Source organism: Oncorhynchus mykiss, chromosome 15 (genome assembly GCF_013265735.2).
Source record: "Oncorhynchus mykiss isolate Arlee chromosome 15, USDA_OmykA_1.1, whole genome shotgun sequence".
Taxonomy (NCBI): domain Eukaryota; kingdom Metazoa; phylum Chordata; class Actinopteri; order Salmoniformes; family Salmonidae; genus Oncorhynchus; species Oncorhynchus mykiss.
In genome coordinates, this window is record NC_048579.1 from 15,976,585 (window position 1) to 15,996,196 (window position 19,612).

General features: G+C 44.1%; 1 protein-coding gene across 4 annotated transcripts in view; it reads right to left on the reverse strand.

Moving 5' to 3' along the window:
- Positions 1-19,612, reverse strand: part of LOC110490929 (brefeldin A-inhibited guanine nucleotide-exchange protein 1) — a 97,047-nt gene that overhangs the window by 38,348 nt on the left and 39,087 nt on the right. For 2 of the 4 annotated variants that reach the window (XM_036943871.1, XM_036943870.1), the window contains exons 3-10: positions 17,570-17,723; positions 17,215-17,361; positions 16,093-16,272; positions 15,417-15,470; positions 12,401-12,815; positions 7,644-7,760; positions 7,039-7,265; positions 6,362-6,495 (exon numbers count right to left, since the gene is read on the reverse strand). In XM_036943871.1, the coding sequence (XP_036799766.1) occupies positions 6,362-6,495; positions 7,039-7,265; positions 7,644-7,760; positions 12,401-12,815; positions 15,417-15,470; positions 16,093-16,272; positions 17,215-17,361; positions 17,570-17,723 (1,428 nt within the window). The remainder of the gene's footprint in view (positions 1-6,361; positions 6,496-7,038; positions 7,266-7,643; positions 7,761-12,400; positions 12,816-15,416; positions 15,471-16,092; positions 16,273-17,214; positions 17,362-17,569; positions 17,724-19,612) is intronic. The other 2 variants (XM_036943873.1, XM_036943872.1) reach the window with 1 other exon arrangement.

Sequence of the window (19,612 nt, forward strand, 5' to 3'; positions counted from 1 at the left end):
AACCCAACATATTTTTTTGTCATCTTATTTGCTCTGACTGGCTTCCTCTCTGTAATGTTCCCTAGCCCTCCTCCACAGACAGACTGATATTAAATGTAGCATACAGAAATATGGAACTGCTTCTCTGACTCACAGAAATATGGCCTGATTCTCCCCAGGCGCATGGAGCGCAGAGGAAACCTGACACAACTTTATCATTTCAGCTTGGCCTGGAAAGGGGAAGCGTGTGCAACCAAAATGCAAATTTTCAGTACAATAACAAATCAACAATTTGAACAAAACAATCTAATAACTGAGCCATGAACAACAAGACCGATGACCTAGGGTTTTGAATGTTTGAGGTGTCTTTATGTGCTAACCATAAATCAGGTGTGTGTGTGTGTTGTTCATAGTCAGTGATTGAACTGAGCATGCCATGCAGCCTTGGGGTATGAAACCATTTCACTGTTGACTCACTTTAGGCCATATCCCACTGCATTGTTCTTAGCCCTGGGCAAAGACTGGCCCCGGACAAAGACTGGCCCCGGACAAAGACTGGCCCCGGACAAAGACTGGCCCCGGACAAAGACTGGCCCCGGGCTAAGACTGGCCCCGGGCTAAGACTGGCCCCGGGCTAAGACTGGCCCCGGGCTAAGACTGGCCCCGGGCTAAGACTGGCCCCGGGCTAAGACTGGCCTCGGGCTAAGACTGGCCCCGGGCTAAGACTGGCCCCGGGCTAAGACTGGCCCCGGGCTAAGACTGGCCCCGGGCTAGATTATCCTGCATTCACGCAAGCATGTGTTAACCCTGGGCTAAGCTTTAGCCCTGGGCTGAGGTTTCACACTTGTATTCCAAAGCCTTGGGCTTACGGACAAACACACATGCTACCAGTGGTGCAAAAAGTACTCAACTGTCATACTTGAGTAAAAGTAAAGATACCTTAATAGAAAATATAAATAGTAAAGTACAGAAACTTTTGACATGTGATATCGCCCCTGTACAGCAAATGCTGTGCACTGAAGAGACATCAACCTTTCTGATCCAAAGCAAAGTCATGCAACAATATTATTATCATGGATAGCTATATACAATTATAAACCGGGTGGTTCGAGCCCTGAAAGCTGACTGGCTGAAAGCCGTTGTATATCAGACCGTATACCATGGATATGACCCCAATTTTTTTTTACTAGTCTAATTATGTTGGTAACCAGTTTATAATAGCAACAAGGCCTCTGGGGTGTGTGGTATATGGCCAATATACCATGGCTGAGGGCTGTATCCAGGCACTGTATCCAGGCGTTGCGTCTAGCATAAGAACAGCCCTTAGCCGTGGTATATTTAAGGGATAATCAATGAGGGGCTATGCGTCCTATGGAAAATAATGAACGATGTGGAAGGTGTGTTCTACGACCCGCTAGAGGAGTTCTACTCCACTAGAGCATCCATCTATGGAACACATCTTCCACTCCATAGCAACCAATGTTCTTGCACAGATGAAAGTACTTTGTTTTTTTGTCAGGTTTTGGCCCTCAGATAGGAGGATGAAATAGTATAAATGTACTTATTAAAATACCATACAGAACTCATCACAGGCATCAAAAGCAAATGCAAATTTTGTGAAAGTGCAGCTTTTGTGATTGGACAGAGAAATTCTATGCATTGTTCTGGACCCCATTTCACAATTGCTATTTTGGCACCATGTTTCTGAGGCTAGCCCTGAAAAGTCAGCGCTAACCCTGCTAGCAAGACCAGCTAGCCCTGGGATAAGGTTGGTGCTTGCCCACTTTAGAATACATGAACAATCGCTTAGCCCAGAGCTAAAGAGGGGGCTAAGGTGCAGTGTGACATCGCCTTTGGTCTGCTTCCTTAAAGTGAATTTAAGGTAACAAAAATAGCAAGGCAAATACACAAAACTTGAATCCTTTATTAACTAATTACAACAGCAGGATTCAATACTGATTTAGTCTTTCTAATCAATAATAAGACTGAGTTCAAAGCATCTGTTGTGATATGTACAGCTGATCTCCAGATAAAGCAGGTCTCCTGTGTGTCATCCTCCTGTGTGTCATCCCGGATATCTTTCAAAGAAAGGCTAAATCTGCACCCTAGTAGCTCCGATGCAATAATGAATTTACCAACGTTTAGACAGCAAGCTGTCTTTATCAGGGTTATCACCTGGGCCAGTCATGGAGTAAATCTCTGTGGATGAAAAGGCCTTCTGTCTGACAGACACTTAGCACAGCCCTGCCTGTGATGACACCGCCTTCCTCTCAGTCCCGTCTGACAACAGCCCGTGATCAACAGGGTTCCATTCCACCATTGTCTGGATGGAACGTCTCTCTTGTGCTCTGAGACAGAATCCCGACAACACCATCAGAACAGAGCAGAGTGTTAGTCCACAAAGCTCATGGGAAGAATGATAGAGATGGGAGACTGAAACAGTCAGAATTGAGTTACCATATAGAAACCAGATTCAGGAAATCCTGTTATGTAAACACAGCTATCAGATTCAGCAAATCAAATGCCTCTTTGAATGCAACAAGCTCAGCAAAACATACTGTAGAAAACCCAAATGTGATCTCACTTGTAGGGAGGCAAAATCAGATTACACACACACATATAGTTGAAGTTGGAAGTTTACATACTTTGGTTACATATACTCCAACCAAGTGTATGTTCATCTCTAGGAGACAGAACAAGTCTCCTTCCTGAGCAGTATGCCGGCTGCGTGGTCCCATGGTGTTTATACTTGCGTACTATTGTTTGTACAGATGAACGTGGTACCTTCAGGCATTTGGAAATTGCTCCCAAGTATGAACCAGACTTGTGGAGGTCACAATTTTTTTTCTGAGGGCTTGGCTGATTTCTTTTGATTTTCCCATGATGTCAAGCAAAGAGGCATTATCTACCAAGAGAATTCTCTTCGATTATAATCACAGCCGCATATATTCCCCCCCCAAGCAGACACATCGATGGCCCTGAACAAACTTTATTTGACTCTATGTAAACTGGAAACCACATATCCTGAGGCTGCATTCATTGTAGCTGGGGATTTTATACAAGGCTAATCTGAAAACAAGACTCCCTAAATTCTATCATCATATCGATTGTGCTACCAGGGCTGGTAAAACCCTGGATCATTGTTACTCTAACTACCGTGAAGCATATAAGGCCCTCCCCCGCCCTCCTTTCGGAAAAGCTGACCACGACTCCATTTTGTTGCTCCCTGCTTATAGACAGAGACTAAAACAGGAAGCTCCCGCGCTCAGGTCTGTTCAACGCTGGTACGACCAATCTGATTCTAAGCTTCAAGATTGCTTCGATCACGTGGACTGGGATATGTTCCACATTGCGTCAAACAACAACATTGATGAATACGCTGATTCGGTGAGCGAGTTTATTAGCAAGTGCATCGGCGATGTCGTACCCACAGCAACTATTAAAACATTCCCAAACCAGAAACCGTGGATTGATGGCAGCATTCACGTGAAACTGAAAGCACAAACCACTGCTTTTAACCAGGGCAAGGTGACCAGAAACATGATTGAATACAAGCAGTGTAGCTATTCCCGCCGCAAGGCAATCAAACAAGCTAAGCGGCAGTATAGAGACAAAGTAGAGTCGCAATTCAACGGCTCAGACACAAGAGGTATGTGGCAGGGTCTACAGTCAACCACGGATTACAAAAAGAAAACCAGCCCCATCGCGGACCAGGATGTCTTGCTTCCAGACAGACTAAACAACTTCTTTGCTCTCTTTGAGGACAATACAGTGCCACGGACACGGCCCGCTACCAAAACATGCGGACTCTCCTTCACTGCAGCCGACATGAGTAAAACATTTAAACGTGTTAACCCTCGCAAGGCTGCAGGCCCAGACGGCATCCCCAACCGCGTCCTCAGAGCATGCGCAGACCAGCTGGCTGGTGTGTTTACGGACATATTCAATCAATCCTTATCCCAGTCTGCTGTTCCCACATGCTTCAAGAGGGCCACCATTGTTCCTGTTCCCAAGAAAGCTAAGGTAACGGAGCTAAACGACTACCGCCCCGTAGCACTCACTTCTGTCATCATGAAGTGCTTTGAGAGACTAGTCAAGGACCATATCACCTCCACCCTACCTGACACCCTAGACCCACTCCAATTTGCTTTCCGCCCCAATAGGTCCACAGACGACGCAATCACAACCACACTGCACACTGCCCTAACCCATCTGGACAAGAGGAATACCTATATGAGAATGCTGTTCATCAACTACAGCTCAGCATTTAACACCATAGTACCCTACAAACTCGTCATCAAGTTAGAGACCCTGGGTCTCGACCCCGCCCTGTGCAACTGGGTACTGGACTTCCTAACAGGACACCCCCAGGTGGTGAGGGTAGGTAACAACATCTCCACCCCGCTGATCCTCAACACTGGGGCCCCACAAGGGTGCGTTCTGAGCCCTCTCCTGTACTCCCTGTTCACCCACAACTGCGTGGCCATGCACGCCTCCAACTCAATCATCAAGTTTGCAGACGACACTACAGTGGTAGGCTTGATTACCAACAACGACGAGACGGCCTTCGGAGTGTGGTGTCAGGAAAATAACCTCACACTCAACGTCAAAAAAACAAAGGAGATGATTGTGGACTTCAGGAAACAGCAGAGGGAGCAACCCCTATCCACATTGACGGGACAGTAGTGGGGAGGGTAGTAAGTTTTAAGTTCCTCGGCGTACACATCACGGACAAACTGAATTGGTCCACCCACACAGACAGCGTGGTGAAGAAGGCGCAGCAGCCTCTTCAACCTCAGGAGGCTGAAGAAATTCGGCTTGTCACAATCGAGAGCATCCTGTCGGGCTGTATCACCGCCTGGTACGGCAACTGCACCGCCCACAACCATAAGGTTCTCGAGAGGGTAGTGAGATCTGCACAACGCATCACCGGGGGTAAACTACCTGCCCTCCAGGACACCTACACCACCCAATGTCACAGGAAGGCCATAAAGATCATCAAGGACAACAACCACCCGAGCCACTGCCTGTTCACCCGCTATCATCCAGAATGCGAGGTCAGTACAGGTGCATCAAAGCGGGGACCGAGAGACTGAAAAACAGCTTCTTTCTCAAGGCCATCAGACTGTTAAACAGCCATCACTAACATTGAGTGGCTGCTGCCAACATACTGACTCAACTCCAGCAACTTTAATATTGGAAAGATTGATGTAGAAAATGTATCACTAGCCCCTTTAAACAATGCCAATATAATGTTTACATACCCTTCATTACTCATCTCATATGTATATACTGTACTCGATACCATCTACTGCATCTTGCCACCTTTATGTAATACATGTGTCACTAGCCACTTTAAACAATGCCACTTTTATATGTTTACATACCCTACATTACTCATCTCATATGTATATACTGTACTCGATACCATCTACTGCATCTTGCCTATGCCGTTCTGTACCATCACTCATTCATATATCTATGTACATATTCTTTATCCCTTTACACTTGTGTGTATAAGGTAGTAGTTTTGGAATTGTTAGTTAGATTACACGTTGGTTATTACTACAATGTCGGAACTAAAAGCACAACCATTTCGCTACACTCGCATTAACATCTCCTTAACCATGTGTATGTGACAATTTTTGTTGTTGATTTGATTGATTTTGATTTGATTTGAGGTTGAAGGAAGGCCTTGAAATACATCCACAGGTACCTCCAATTGACTCAAATTATGTCAATTAGCCTATCAGAAGCTTCTAAAGCCATGACATCATTTTCTGAAATTTTCCAAGCTGTTTAAAAGCACAGTCAACTTAGTGTATGTCAACTTCTGACCCACTGAAATTGTGATGCAGTGAATTATAAGTGAAATAATCTGTCTGTAAAACATTGTTGGAAAAATGACTTGTGTCATTGCCAAAGTAGATGTCCTAACCGACTTGCCAAAACTATAGTTTGTTAACAAGAAATTTGTGGAGTGGTTTAAAAACAACTTTTAATGACTCCAACCTAAGTGTATGTAAACCTCCAACTTCAACTGTATATATATATAGATATAGATATATAGATGTAGATATATTATGTTTAGAAGAGGGAGAAGAAACAGGAAGAGGAAGGCTGTTTAACTGCAGGAGCACAAGAAGTGATCCAGAACCAATAAATCAGCTGAGTGATGCTTCATACAAACACACACACAAACCGTCACAACACTCCCCACTAATAATAACTAGGCTACACTCCACGAGGCATGACTCAACTAAGGAACACACTCCAGAAATAAACCTGTAATATGCTACTAAGGCACTATAGCTACTGTTCCTCTATTCAATTATCTTAAACAAAACCATCATAGGCGTTCGGATACAAGAACTCATCTTACTTTGGGTCTGGGGGACCATCTGACAGAGGCTTCATGGACAGCTTGCAGAGCGATCTAAACACTAGGAAGGCATCCTTCTGGAGAATGTGGGAGAACTTAGCACCTGGTACTGGGCCTGTGGTCGCTCCCAACTCCTAATGCAGAAACACAAACAGATGATCAACATCAAAAACTTTTAATCAAGGCTCAAGAGTAAATTATCATTACTTGTGATCAAAAATGTATTTTCCACTTGACACAAAGACTTTGAAATAAAATAGTTCTTATTAGCAGATCTGTTCAACCTTGATCATGTAAGACTGTAATCATAGATAATTACATCCAGTGCTCAGACTTACTTATAATAACCTGAGAAGCTGAAAAGAGAGGAGATGTTAGAGTATCTATTAATCATGTTGGAATCAACCCCGACTGGCAGACAGACACTTTGATCTGCAGTAGCACAGAGATTGAATAGCCCCTCCCCTCATGGACTCACTTTAATTCCTCATGTTACCAATGACTTTCCAATTTCCTTTTTACAAATTGATAAACACCTTAAACGCAATAAAAAAAACGCAATAACAGTTTTATTCTTCTGCTAAAACAGACAGACTGACAGACACCCAGGCTAGCACAAAACTACTTTGTTGAGCGGAGTGTGTAACCAAGGTGACAGTCAGGTCAGTCCCGCTCACCTGTGTATCATTAGAGGAGACAGACAGCCTGTCATCGGGCAGCGACGGAGGGAAGCTGGCAGAGATGGGCGTGCCGGGGATTCCATTGGCGTGGACGTTCTCGCTGTCCCCCTCGTCTTCTACCATCTCTGTGATCGCTGTTGCCTTGGTGATGACCTCATTGATGACCTTAGCAGGTTCCGTGACCTCTGTGGGCAGCTCGGTCTCACCAGCGGACTCCATGGCATCTGAACACATATGACCAGGTTTCAGGCACTGCCCTTTGGAGTGGTTTAGTATGCAGGGGTCAAAATAGCACTGAGACACACAACTCTCGCTCTCTCTAGGTAGGACAAAAAAGCTAACACATAGTAACGTCTAAACTCTAGACTTCAACAAATTTTCATTCGAAAATGATTAGTATCAGAAAAACTCCTCCACCCCTGGGTGCATGTTTTGTTTTTTGCCCTAGAAATACACAGCTGATTCAAATAACAAACTTATCATCACGTTTTGATGATTTGAATCATCTGTGTACTGCAGGGCTCAGGACTGAGTTGGGGAAAACCCTGAGTTAACTGACCGCAGACAGAAATCTTATTTCAGATCCAGAGAGTGACTCTTACCTCCAACAACAGTGTTGACGACCTCTTGTAGGATGCTCTGGACGATCTCCTGGGGTTTCTCCTCATAGTTAGGCTCCTCCCCCTCCTCTACTGCTTCCTGATCATGCTGAGCGGCACCTTGAACACAGGACAAGTACAACTTTAGTCAAAGTACATTCAAAAAGCACCTCAATAAACTTTAAACTGGCAGAATGAGTAACGAACGCGTTTTCTCAGAGAGGCATTACCCTTTGACTTCAAAGTTGACAAGATAAACAGTCGTCACTGGCATCAGCTATCACATCTTCACTGAATGAATTGAGCATGGGTGTGTGTGTGTGTGTGTGTGTGTGTAATTTGCTAACAAAATGATTACTGAATCTTTGGCTGCATCTCCACTCACTGGGTGCCAAACTCTTCTATCCTCTCTCCCATTCAATCACTAATGAAAGGTTTTATGAAGGTTATTTTCTTTAAACTACTTCATTAATGTCTAAAGAGAAAGATGTCTCATCAAATGCTTATTTAACACACACTAAATATTCTACCAATATTGAGTACATGAAAATCTCAAGTTTGAGGCTTTGTTACTGTCTAAAGCAGCCAAGATACCAGTCTAGAACAATACCCTGGATGTGTCTATGATCAATACACTTCCATCCACTATGGTACAAAGTACTGCGTGAGAATGAGAGTCCGTGTGAACTTCAACCTGACTGCCGATATGAGTATGATATGATATGATTGTGTGTGACACACTGTGTCCTTGTCTATCTGTATGTGGTTCACCAAGTACTTCTCAGATAGAGTTGGGTGTGTCAAATCGGAGGGCCTGTTGTCCTGACCTCTGGCAGTCTCTATGGGGGTACCACTGGGTTCAATTCTCGGGCCGACTTATCTCTGTACATATCAATGATGTCGCTCTTGCTGCTGGTGATTCTCTGATCCACCTCTATGCAGACGACACCATTCTGTATACATCTGGCCCTTTGGACACTGTTAACTAACCTCCAAACAAGCTTCAATGCCTTACAACACTTCTTCCGTGGCCTCAAACTGCTCTTAAACGCTAGTAAAACTAAATGCATGCTTTTCGACTGATCACTGCCCGCACCCGCCCGCCCATCCAGCATCACTACTCTGGATGGTTTTGACTTAGAATATGTGGACAACTACAAATACCTAGGTGTCTGGTTAGACTGTAAACTCTCCTTCCAGACTCATATTAAACATCTCCAATCCAAAATTAAATCTAGAATCGGCTTCCTATTTCGCAACAAAGCCTCCTTGACTCATGCTGCCAAACATACCCTCGTAAACCTGACTATCCTACCAATCCTCGACTTCGGCGATGTCATTTAAAAAATAGCCTTCAACACTCTACTCAGCAAACTGGATGCAGTCTATCACAGTGCTATCCGTTTTGTCACCATATACCACCCACCACTGCGACCTGTATGCTCTCGTTGGCTGGCCCCCGCTACATATTAGTCGCCAGACCCACTGGCTAGTCTTTGCTAGGTAAAGCTCTGTCTTATCTCAGCTCACTGGTCACGATAACAACACCCACCGGTAGCACGCGCTCCAGCAGGCATATTTCACTGGTCATCCCCAAAGCTAACAACTCATTTAGCCGCCTTTCTTCTGCCAATGACTGGAACGAATTGCAAAAATCACTGAAGTTGGAGACTTATATCTCCCTCACTAACTTTAAGCATCAGCTATCTGAGCAGCTTACCAATCACTGCAGCTGTACACAGCCCACCTGTAAATAGCCCACCCAATCTACCTAACTCATCCCCATATTGTCTTTATTTACTTTGTTCTTTTGCACACCATTATTTCTACTTGCACATCATCATCTGCACATCTATCACTCCAGTGTTAATTTGCTAAATTGTACTTACTCACTACTATGGTCTATTTATTTCCTTACCTCACGCCATTTGCACACACTATATATAGATTTTTTTTCCTTCTATTGTGTTATTGACTGTACATTTGTTTATTCCATGTGTAACTCTGTGTTGTTGTTTGTGTCGCACTGCTTTGCTTTATCTTGGCCAGGTCGCAGTTGTAAATGAGAACTTGTTCTCAACTGGCCTACCTGGTTTAATAAAGGTGAAATAAAATAAATAAATAAAAAATGTCTGCTCTAAGATGAAGCTCACTCTGTGATGCTGCTCTGGCCTGGCAGGTTGAGGGGAGTAACGGATTACATGTAATCATTTACAAGTAAGGGATTACAAAAACTGGCAATTGTAATCGTTACATAACAAGCTAAAATACTGTATTTAGATTACAGATACTTTTGAAAAACTAGATGATTACTTCGAGGATTACTTTTAAAAAGGATGTTTGCAAAAATAAATGTTTGGCACTTCTCTATTTACTGAATGACATTCAAATCAGCATTGAAAAAAGGCAGAAGTTTAAGTTTGTTCCACCTGAGCGAGTCTGAACACAAGTCAGAGACCACTATGATGATACACCAAATGTGTTTGTTGGATCGAGGGAAAAGAGCAAGAATTTCTTGATGTCTATAGTACTCTCTCTGGTATGCAATCTGGTTTCCACTCAGGTTATGGATATGTCACTGCAACCTTAAAGGTCCTCAATGATGTCACCATTGCCCTTCATTCTAAGCAATGTTGTGCTGCTATTTTTATTGACTTGGCCAAAGCTTTTGATATGGTAGACCATTCCATGCTTGTGGACCAAGTATTGGTGTCTCTGAGGGGTCTTTGGCCTGGTTTGCTAACTACCTCTCTCAAAGAGTGCAGTGTGTAAAGTCAGAAAATCTGCTGTCTCAGCCACTGCCTGTCACCAAGGGAGCACCCCAAGGCTCAATCATAGGCCCCACGCTCTTCTTAATTTACATGAACAACATACATCAACAACATAGCAGTAGGAAGCTCTCTCATCCATTTATATGCAGATGATACTGTCTTATATTCAGCTTGCCCCTCCCCGGAATTTGTGTTAAATGCTCTACAACAAAGCTTTCTTAGTGTCCAACAAGCTTTCTCTGCCCTTAATCTTGTTCTGAACACCTCCAAAACAAAGGCCATGTGGTTTGGTAAGAAGAACGCCCCTCTTCCCACAGGTGTAATGACTACTTCTGAGGGTTTAGAAGTCACCTCTTACAAGTACTTGGGAGTATGGCTAGATTGTACACTGTCCATCGCTTAGCACATATCAAAGCTGCAGGCTAAAGTTAAATCTAGACTTGGATTCCTCTATCATAAATCGCCCCCTCTTTCACCCCAGCTGCCAAACTAACCCTGATTCAGATGACCATCCTACCCATGCTATATTATGGAGACATAATTTATAGATCAGCAGGCAAGGGTGCTCTCGAGCGGCTAGATGTTCTTTACCATTTGGTCATCAGATTTGCCAACAATGCTCCTTACAGGACACATCACTGCACTCTATACTCCTCTGTAAACTGGTCATCTCTGTATACCCGTCTCAAGACCCACGGGTTGATGCTTATTTATAAAACCATCTTAGGCCTCACTTCCCCCTATCTGAGATATCTACTGCAGCCCTCATCATCCACATACAACACCCGTTCTGCCAGTCACATTCTGTTAAAGGTCCCCAAAGCACACACATCCCTGGATCACTCGTCTTTTCAGCTCGCTGCAGCTAGCGACTGGAACGAGCTGCAACAAACACTCAAACTGGACAGTTTTATGTCAATCTCTTCATTCAAAGACTCAATCATGGACACTCTTACAGTTCTCTCTCTGACAGTTGTGGCTGCTTTGCGTGATGCATTGTTGTCTCTACCTTCTTGCCCTTTGTGCTGTTGTCTGTGCCCAATAATTTTTATACCATGTTTTGTGCTGCTACCATGTTGTTGTCATGTTGTGATGCTACCATGCTGTGTTGTCATATGTTGCTGCCTTGTTATGTTGTTGTCTTAGGTCTCTCTTTATGTAGTGTTGTGTTGTCTCTTGTCGTGATGTGTGTTTTGTCCTGTATTTATATGTTATTGATATATTATATATATATATTTTTTTAAACATTTTGCCTTTATGTAGGCCGTCATTGTAAATAATAATTTGTTCTTAACTGACTTGCCTAGTTAAATAAAGGTTAAATAATAAATAAATAAATGTAGCTATTTGTGCTATACGGATTGTGGTTGTTGTGGATGACAGTTCACAAATCTAAATGTGTATTTAAACCCAATAATGGTTGAATTCAAGAAGTTTAAGCTGCCTATCAATCATTGTTTTTGAAACCAGTGGACAGCCAGTGAAAAATGTGCTCTAGCAACAACTGCATAGTGCGGATCCCAGCCTATGGAATAAAAGTAGGGGTTTTATTACTCAATCTAATTCATGCTGATAAAAATATACATCCATGGACCTAATGGACACATGCTCAAACTCACACACTTTTGATTGCCCCTTTAAGTATCTGTAGTTGCTGCATCCATTTGATAAATTCTATATATTAATGTAAAGATATAATTTAAGCATATTATATGTAGTGGAAAGCAATTGGTTAGAAGAAGCCCATACAACCAACCCATAAAGTAAAATTTAACATCTATATATGGCCAGCTATGTAAACTTTAACATTGATTTATCCTGCAATAGATGTTGTTCAATTGGTAACATACTTTCAGATTACTTAAAAATGTTACTTAATATAATCAGATTACGTTACTGAGTTTTGGTAATCCAAAAATGAATGAAACGATTACAATTTCGGACAGGTAACTAGTAACTGTAATGGATTACAATTAGAAAGTAACCTACCCAACCCTGTGGGCTGGTCTGCCTCTGTCTGGTGGTTCTCTGCTGTGCTGAACTCAGAGCCATTCTCTGGGTTCGTGCTCTCATAAACCGCCCCCGGTTCCCCCTGCAATGCCTGCTCCTCCTCTGTGGCCCCCTGGTTCTCCTCCGTGGCCCCCTGGCCCTCTTGGGGGTCCCCTGCCCCAGCCGTGCTGCCCTTAGGGGCCGGGGCAGGTGTAGATGTGGAGGGAGTGGAGGGGGTGGAGGTGGGCGTGGGTGTAGAGGGGGTGGTGGGGCCGTTGGCCTCCCGAGGAAGGCCCTTGGCTGTGGGATAGGTGTGCTGCTGGAGCTGGGGCGAGTCCTGTTCCTGTTCCTGTTGCTGGGTGACTGGGGAGTGCTGCCGGTGCTTCTCCCTCTCCATCTGCTTGGCCTCCTGGAGCTAGGGAGGGGAAGGGGATGGGACACAGACACACATCCAAAGACCAAGACAGAGTATAACCCAGCGTAGCCACATACAACCACACACACACAGACAAAGCCAAATTCACACACACACACAGTCGCACACACAGAGAAATGTGTTAACATAATGTACACAAACTCATTAAATCAAATACAAGCCTGAACAAGTGCTCAAATGTTCCCTAAGGTTGTTCCGACCCCAAAGCCATTGTCAGATCAGGAAGCAACAAATGACAGCTTCGGAATCACAGTTTTCCAGGCGGAGACAGCAGGACACTGAGAATCTGCAAGGCTATTTTAACATCAGGACTGTCGAAAATGTGTTTATGAATGAGCAGTCATACGGTAGGACATGCTGTCAAAACAAGTATGAGCCAAAGCATCCCTTCATGCTTATATAAACTGGGCCATTTCAGTGCAGAGAAGGAGGCAAAGTATTTTTGGTCTAAAATGCATTCATACTGCATGTTCTCCTGGTTGATGTATCACTGATGTTGATGTGTGTGTACGCTCATTTGAACCTATAAATATACACATCATAAACATTTCTGTTATAGTATACAGTGGCACGAGAATACACAATTCTAAGAAAATAATGTATTTCACTGAAAAATCTTAATTCTTTCAACCAAGCTATCAATCAGGCTGCATGTGTAGTAGGGGTGCTGCATGTTTAGTAGGGGTGCTGCATGTGTAGTAGGGGTACTGCATGTGTAGTAGGGGTACTGCATGTGTAGTAGGGGTACTGCATGTGTAGTAGGGGTACTGCATGTGCAGTGGGAATGCTGCATGTGTAGTAGGGGTGCTGCATGTGTAGTAGGGGTACTGCATGTGTAGTAGGGGTGCTGCATGTGTAGTAGGGGTACTGCATGTTTAGTAGGGGTACTGCATGTGTAGTAGGGGTGCTGCATGTGTAGGTGTGGTACGTGTGTAGTAGGCGTGCTGCATGTGTAGTAGGGGTACTGCATGTGTAGTAGGGGTGCTGCATGTGTAGGTGTGGTACGTGTGTAGTAGGTGTGCTGCATGTGTAGTAGGGGTACTGCATGTGTAGTAGGGGTGCTGCATGTGTAGTAGGGTTAATGCATGTGTACTAGGTGTGCTGCATGTGTAGTAGGTGTGCTGCATGTGTAGTAGGGGTGCAGCATTTGTAGTAGGGGTACTGCATGCGTAGTAGGGGTACTGCATGTGTAGTAGGGGTACTGCATGTGTAGTAGGGGTACTGCATGTGTAGTAGGGGTACTGCATGTGTAGTAGGGGTACTGCATGTGTAGTAGGGATACTGCATGTGTAGTAGGGGTACTGCATGTGTAGTAGGGGTACTGCATGTGTAGTAGGGGTACTGCATGTGTAGTAGGGGTACTGCATGTGTAGTAGGGGTACTGCATGTGTAGTAGGTGTGATGCACAAATCATGTTAAAATAACTGAAAAACTAAGCCACCTGATGATGAACACATGATTCAGAGGAAAGACACCGGTTAGGAATGGAAAGCAAATACCCATATGAATGTGAATGATACACCTTCTCTAACACCAGGCTATAGACATTTCCCCTATTCCTATCCAGCCAACATGGGGCATTTTTAGGTTATTAACGTAAGAGAATTTGCTCTCAACCACTTTCCTGGCTAAAGAAAGGTTAAATAAAGAAAGAAAATTAGTAGAGGTTGTGCTGGCATTGACAAACCCAGCCAGCCGTTTTTAGTATGCAGCTCACAGACTCCAGGTGGGAGAGAGACTCCTCATATCAGACATGGCAGAGTCATGTAGCACCATTATCTCTGTGGCAGCTAGACGCTAGACACACACACACACACACACACACACACACAGAGAAATGGAGGTGCCTCTCCATTTGTTTACCTGAAAGGCTGCTCTCAAACTGTCTTGCTCTAAAAGCCATTGTGTCAACACTACTGCTCTCTCTACTATAATGATGACATTACATTTACATTAAATTCTATCAACTCTCAAATTCAATGATACGATGCTCTATTTAAAAGGGATGAATGAAACTATCAACATCGAATTACTAGGATGGTAAAAACCCTAGACAAACGCAGTGAGATGCAGAACCAGGGGAGAGGTAGAGCACATGAAGCTGATTACAGAAATGTCACCTCAGATTCTGCCAGCTATATTAACCCACTGAGCCCTGCAATGAAAACACCACACAATACGCTCCATATCACTTCTGAGGATGGGACGTGTGTGTCTCTATTTCTTAATCAAGAGGGTTAAGCCCAAACACACACAATGCAAACAGAAAACCAGTTGAAAGGCTCTGTCGCCTGGTATGAGCACACACACACACACACACACACACACACACAACTACACAGGCGAGTGAATACAATCTAAAATGGAAATCGGTGCTGAAGAAAAGATAATGATTTGCAGGCAACAGAACTGAAGCCACAGCAAGCACAGCGCAACCACAATGCACATCTGCCCCATAGCTGGAACAGAGGAGGAGAAAGAGATAGATAGATAGATGGATGGATAGATGGACGGAAGGAGCCGAATGAGCACAGTTCAGAGTTCAGATCATGCAAGTCAAGGCAGTCCTGTTGGCTTTACCTGGCGGTCACGTTTTCTGGAAGCCAGAGACCAAGATATCTTGTGATTTGTAAGCTATGTGTCCGTAGGGGGGAGAAGTGTCAATCGGAAAATAAAAAGATGATATTAGAGAAAGATGATTAGAGCAAAGCTTCACACCTTACTTGAACCTCTGGTCAGAAAGTGGATGTTATACTGTCATCAGCATGATGGAAGTTAGAAAAAGTCAGTCAGGTTATATCAACTTAGATTGGTTATGTAGCTGTCAAGCTAGCCATGTTTAGCCTAACTGTAGCCTGACACATAAACCCTTACGCCACCTTATTCATCTTCTATGTCATGATTATGACCGCGTAACCCATGCTTTAGGACGGAATTATTTATATATTTTTCTCTCTGCATTGTTGGGAAGGGCCCGTAAGTAAGCATTTCACTGTTAGTGTTTACCAAGCATATGTGACAAAACATATTTTGATTTGAAGTGCTCAAATAAAGAGTTACCCTCTCTTTCCCTCTGTGTGTGTCTGTCTCTTCCCTTTCCCCTCAGTACAGTATCTCTATCAGTCTGTAGCCCTGTTTCAATATCCACACTAACACACCACTTCAAATGAAGCCATCTATTTGACATCATGCATTCTAAGTGCTTTTGTTAGTGTGGACACTGGGACCTTAGCATGCGTCTCAGAGCGGGACTTACTGCCTGGTTCTCCATGCGGGCGAAGATGACGTTGAGCATCTGAGTGAGTGTGGCCTTGGCTGTGGTCTGGTTGATGAGGTTCTTGCTGGCTAGGTAGATGTTGTAGCAGGTCCTGACCGCCTGCAGCACCGTGCCCTCGTGAATCTCTATGTGCTGTGAGGTCACCGCCGTCAACAGGGCCTGGTGGGGGGTGGGGGGCGGGTGAGAGGGAAAGAAGGGGAGAGGGAGAAAGATTCATTCATTCATAGTTTATCACGGTCTTTCATGGCTACTCATAGCATAAATGATTTGTGTGAAAGGCACGATGAATAGATTACAAACAGAGCTACAGTCCTCTGCATCTCACATCTCTGACCCCCTCCTCCCAGCAGGAACAACACAAACACAGCTATACTGGGCCGAGCTGAGCTGAGCCAAGATGCGCTGAGCTGAGCCAAACTGAGCTGACAGCAGATTAAGGATAGAGGCTGAGATTTGGGCTGGTGTTTCACAGCAAGGAGTACTGTACTAGGAAAGAACACTGCTCCTGCAAGACATCAGGCCCTCTGACTCACAGCACTTACTGTCAGTCATCACTTCTTAGCAGTCTTAATATGACCCTTCTCACAGCAGGAAAGTCATCTTGCAGCAACAGGAAATGTGAATTATTATGTAGACTAAAATGAATGGATATTTGATACATTTTTTGCTAAGGCAAATCAATTTTGAAACTTTAAATTGGAAATTACAAACTTTAGAATACTTGTTAAACCTTGAATACACTACAATTTTCATTTCCTGCTATGCAGGAAATTCTCTGTGACAACATAGTGATCAAATTAAGATAGTAGATCTGTACACCTCCCTCAACCACTGCTAAGTGCACTTCTCGTCATCCATCACTACTTAGTGCATTAACCTCAGTGTACTTCTCTCATCCACTGCTTAGTGCACTTCCCTTAACCACTACCCTTCTGTCTACAGGTGAACGTAACACACAGACAGACTCACTATACAGATATATAACACTATTCATGATTCTAATCCCCATGCAGGAAAGCACAGAAACCAACAATAGCAGGACACAGTATCCAAAACACACCCAGTTCCCAGCAGAGAGACCATAGAACTGCAGTAGCCGACCTTAATGATCTGTAGCTGCACCCCCTCATCTGTCTGTGGTCCCTGGAAGCAGCCGCAGATGGTCTCGATGATCCTGTCAATGAGCTTCTTGCCCGGGGCTGCGCTGTCTGGACCGCTGCCTGTCAGGTGGCCGTACGCTATCAGCTTCTACAAGACACACCCAAAACACACAGAGGAAGACAGTCAGAAAAACACAACTCTTGAATCCTATTCAGAAACACCCCATATACACATGAACTGTACTATGTATGAACGAAGCAATAAAGACATATCATTAATGGAGGAGAACCGCCAATGAATAGAACCTGTAGCATAGACAAACAGGGGTCACGTCCTGACCTCCTCTGCCACTGACCTGTAAACAGTCTAGTGATGTGATGACGATGCGGGGACATTTGGACTGACATGCCAACTCAAACGGCAGGAAGTACTTGTCGGCCTCGACAAAGCTGGTCTTTGATTTGATTGGCGGAAGAGTGCTAGAATCTGATTTGCTGTCTGGAGGAGGACTGGAGAGAAGAGACCAAGGGAAAAGCAAACCAAGATCATACAACCTAGTCTGTCCTCTACTCAAAGCATGATAAAAATATAACCTAGATTTAAACCAACATTTATTCTAGCATGCACAGACTACTAACAGTGTACTGTTTACGTATTTATACATGTGCTGTATGCAGCTCAATTTAATTCACTGTAAGCAGCTAACTTTTACAAAGAAACACAACTGCAAAGTATGAGAGATCCATGGTGTCATACACTTGATAATAATGCTCTCAGCTCCGACTCTGTTGACTGTCTTTATGCTGTCAAAAGCCTTTGTGGACAAAATTGCATCCTTGTGACTGTTGCTAAGGAATAAAACCAAGGAAAAAGCCATATTTGTAAGTGTTGTCTGTCTTTATGGATGCCAGATCTAAACCAGGGGTCCTTGGCTGTGGGCTAAAATATTATACATCTAAACCAGGGGTTCATGGCTATGGGCTAAAATATTATACATCTAAACCAGGGATCCTTGGCTGTGGGCTAAAATATTATACATCTAAACCAGGGATCCTTGGCTGTGGGCTAAAATATTACACATCTAAACCAGGGGTCCTTGGCTGTGGGCTAAAATATTATACATCTAAACCAGGGGTCCTTGGCTGTGGGCTAAAATATTATACATCTAAACCAGGGATCCTTGGCTGTGGGCTAAAATATTACACATCTAAACCAGGGGTCCTTGGCTGTGGGCTAAAATATTATACATCTAAACCAGGGGTCCTTGGCTGTGGGCTAAAATATTACACATCTAAACCAGGGGTCCTTGGCTGTTTATTTATGTTTTAAACTAGGCAAGACCAAACCCTCTCCTAACCCGGACGCCGCTGGGCCAATTGTGCGCCGCCCTATGGGACTCCCGAACACGGCCAGTTGTGATACAGCCCGGGAACGAACCAGGGTCTGTTGTGACGCCTCTAGCATTGAGATGCAGTGCCTTAGACCCCTGCGTCATTCGGGAGGCTGAGGGCTAAAATATTATAGATCTAAACCAGGTGTCCTTGGCTGTGGGCTAAAATATTATTCAGCAGAACAACCACACCCAGACTGCACTGAGCTCTGATCCTAGGATGGAGGACATGAGAGAAGAGAGAGGGGGAGAGAGAGAAGGGAAGGGCTGTGTTTGTCTTGGCAGAGAGAAAGGGATGACTTCAGGTTCTTTAGAGGGATAACCTCGCAGAGTGCAGTGGTACACGAGAGAGAGAGCAGGAGAGAAAGAGTGAGAGAAAGAGTGCGGGAGAGAACGAGAAAGTGAGAGCGAGAGAGTGGGAGAGAGAGAAAGAGGTGGATAAGGAAGAGAAGAGAAAGCATACAGAATTCTGAAAGATGATATGATAAGCATGATTGAGTATTTCAAATATAACAACCAATAAAGCCTCCAGACGTTGTTTTGAATGGTAATGTCCATTCTACTTATGCTAATTCTACGCATGGGTCTGAGTCATGAGTCCCTGAGATCCTCCCTGTTCAGCATGCGTTCTCCCCTCTAATAAGCAACATACAGGATTTACCTGATCATGTTCATAATTTACATAAATGTAGGTTTAGCCAGACGAGAGAAAGCTAACAATATATTTAGCGTACAAAAGATCCTTGGGGATTAGTGATGTTAGGAGTGTTTCTTATTACTTTTCTGAAACCTGGAGGGCAGGGCACCTTAGTGAAAGGTTAGGTGTCTGTATATGGACTCCCTGCATCCCTCCTCCTCCCCCACCAAAAATGAGCCCATTTGGGCAAGTCATCTGTGGGAGAAAGCTTAGATACAGTGTCTGTACGATCCAGTGAATCGGCCCTCCCACCTAACCCACCTCCCTCTTCCCACCCCCTCAGCCCACCTCTCCCTACGCACCCCCTCATC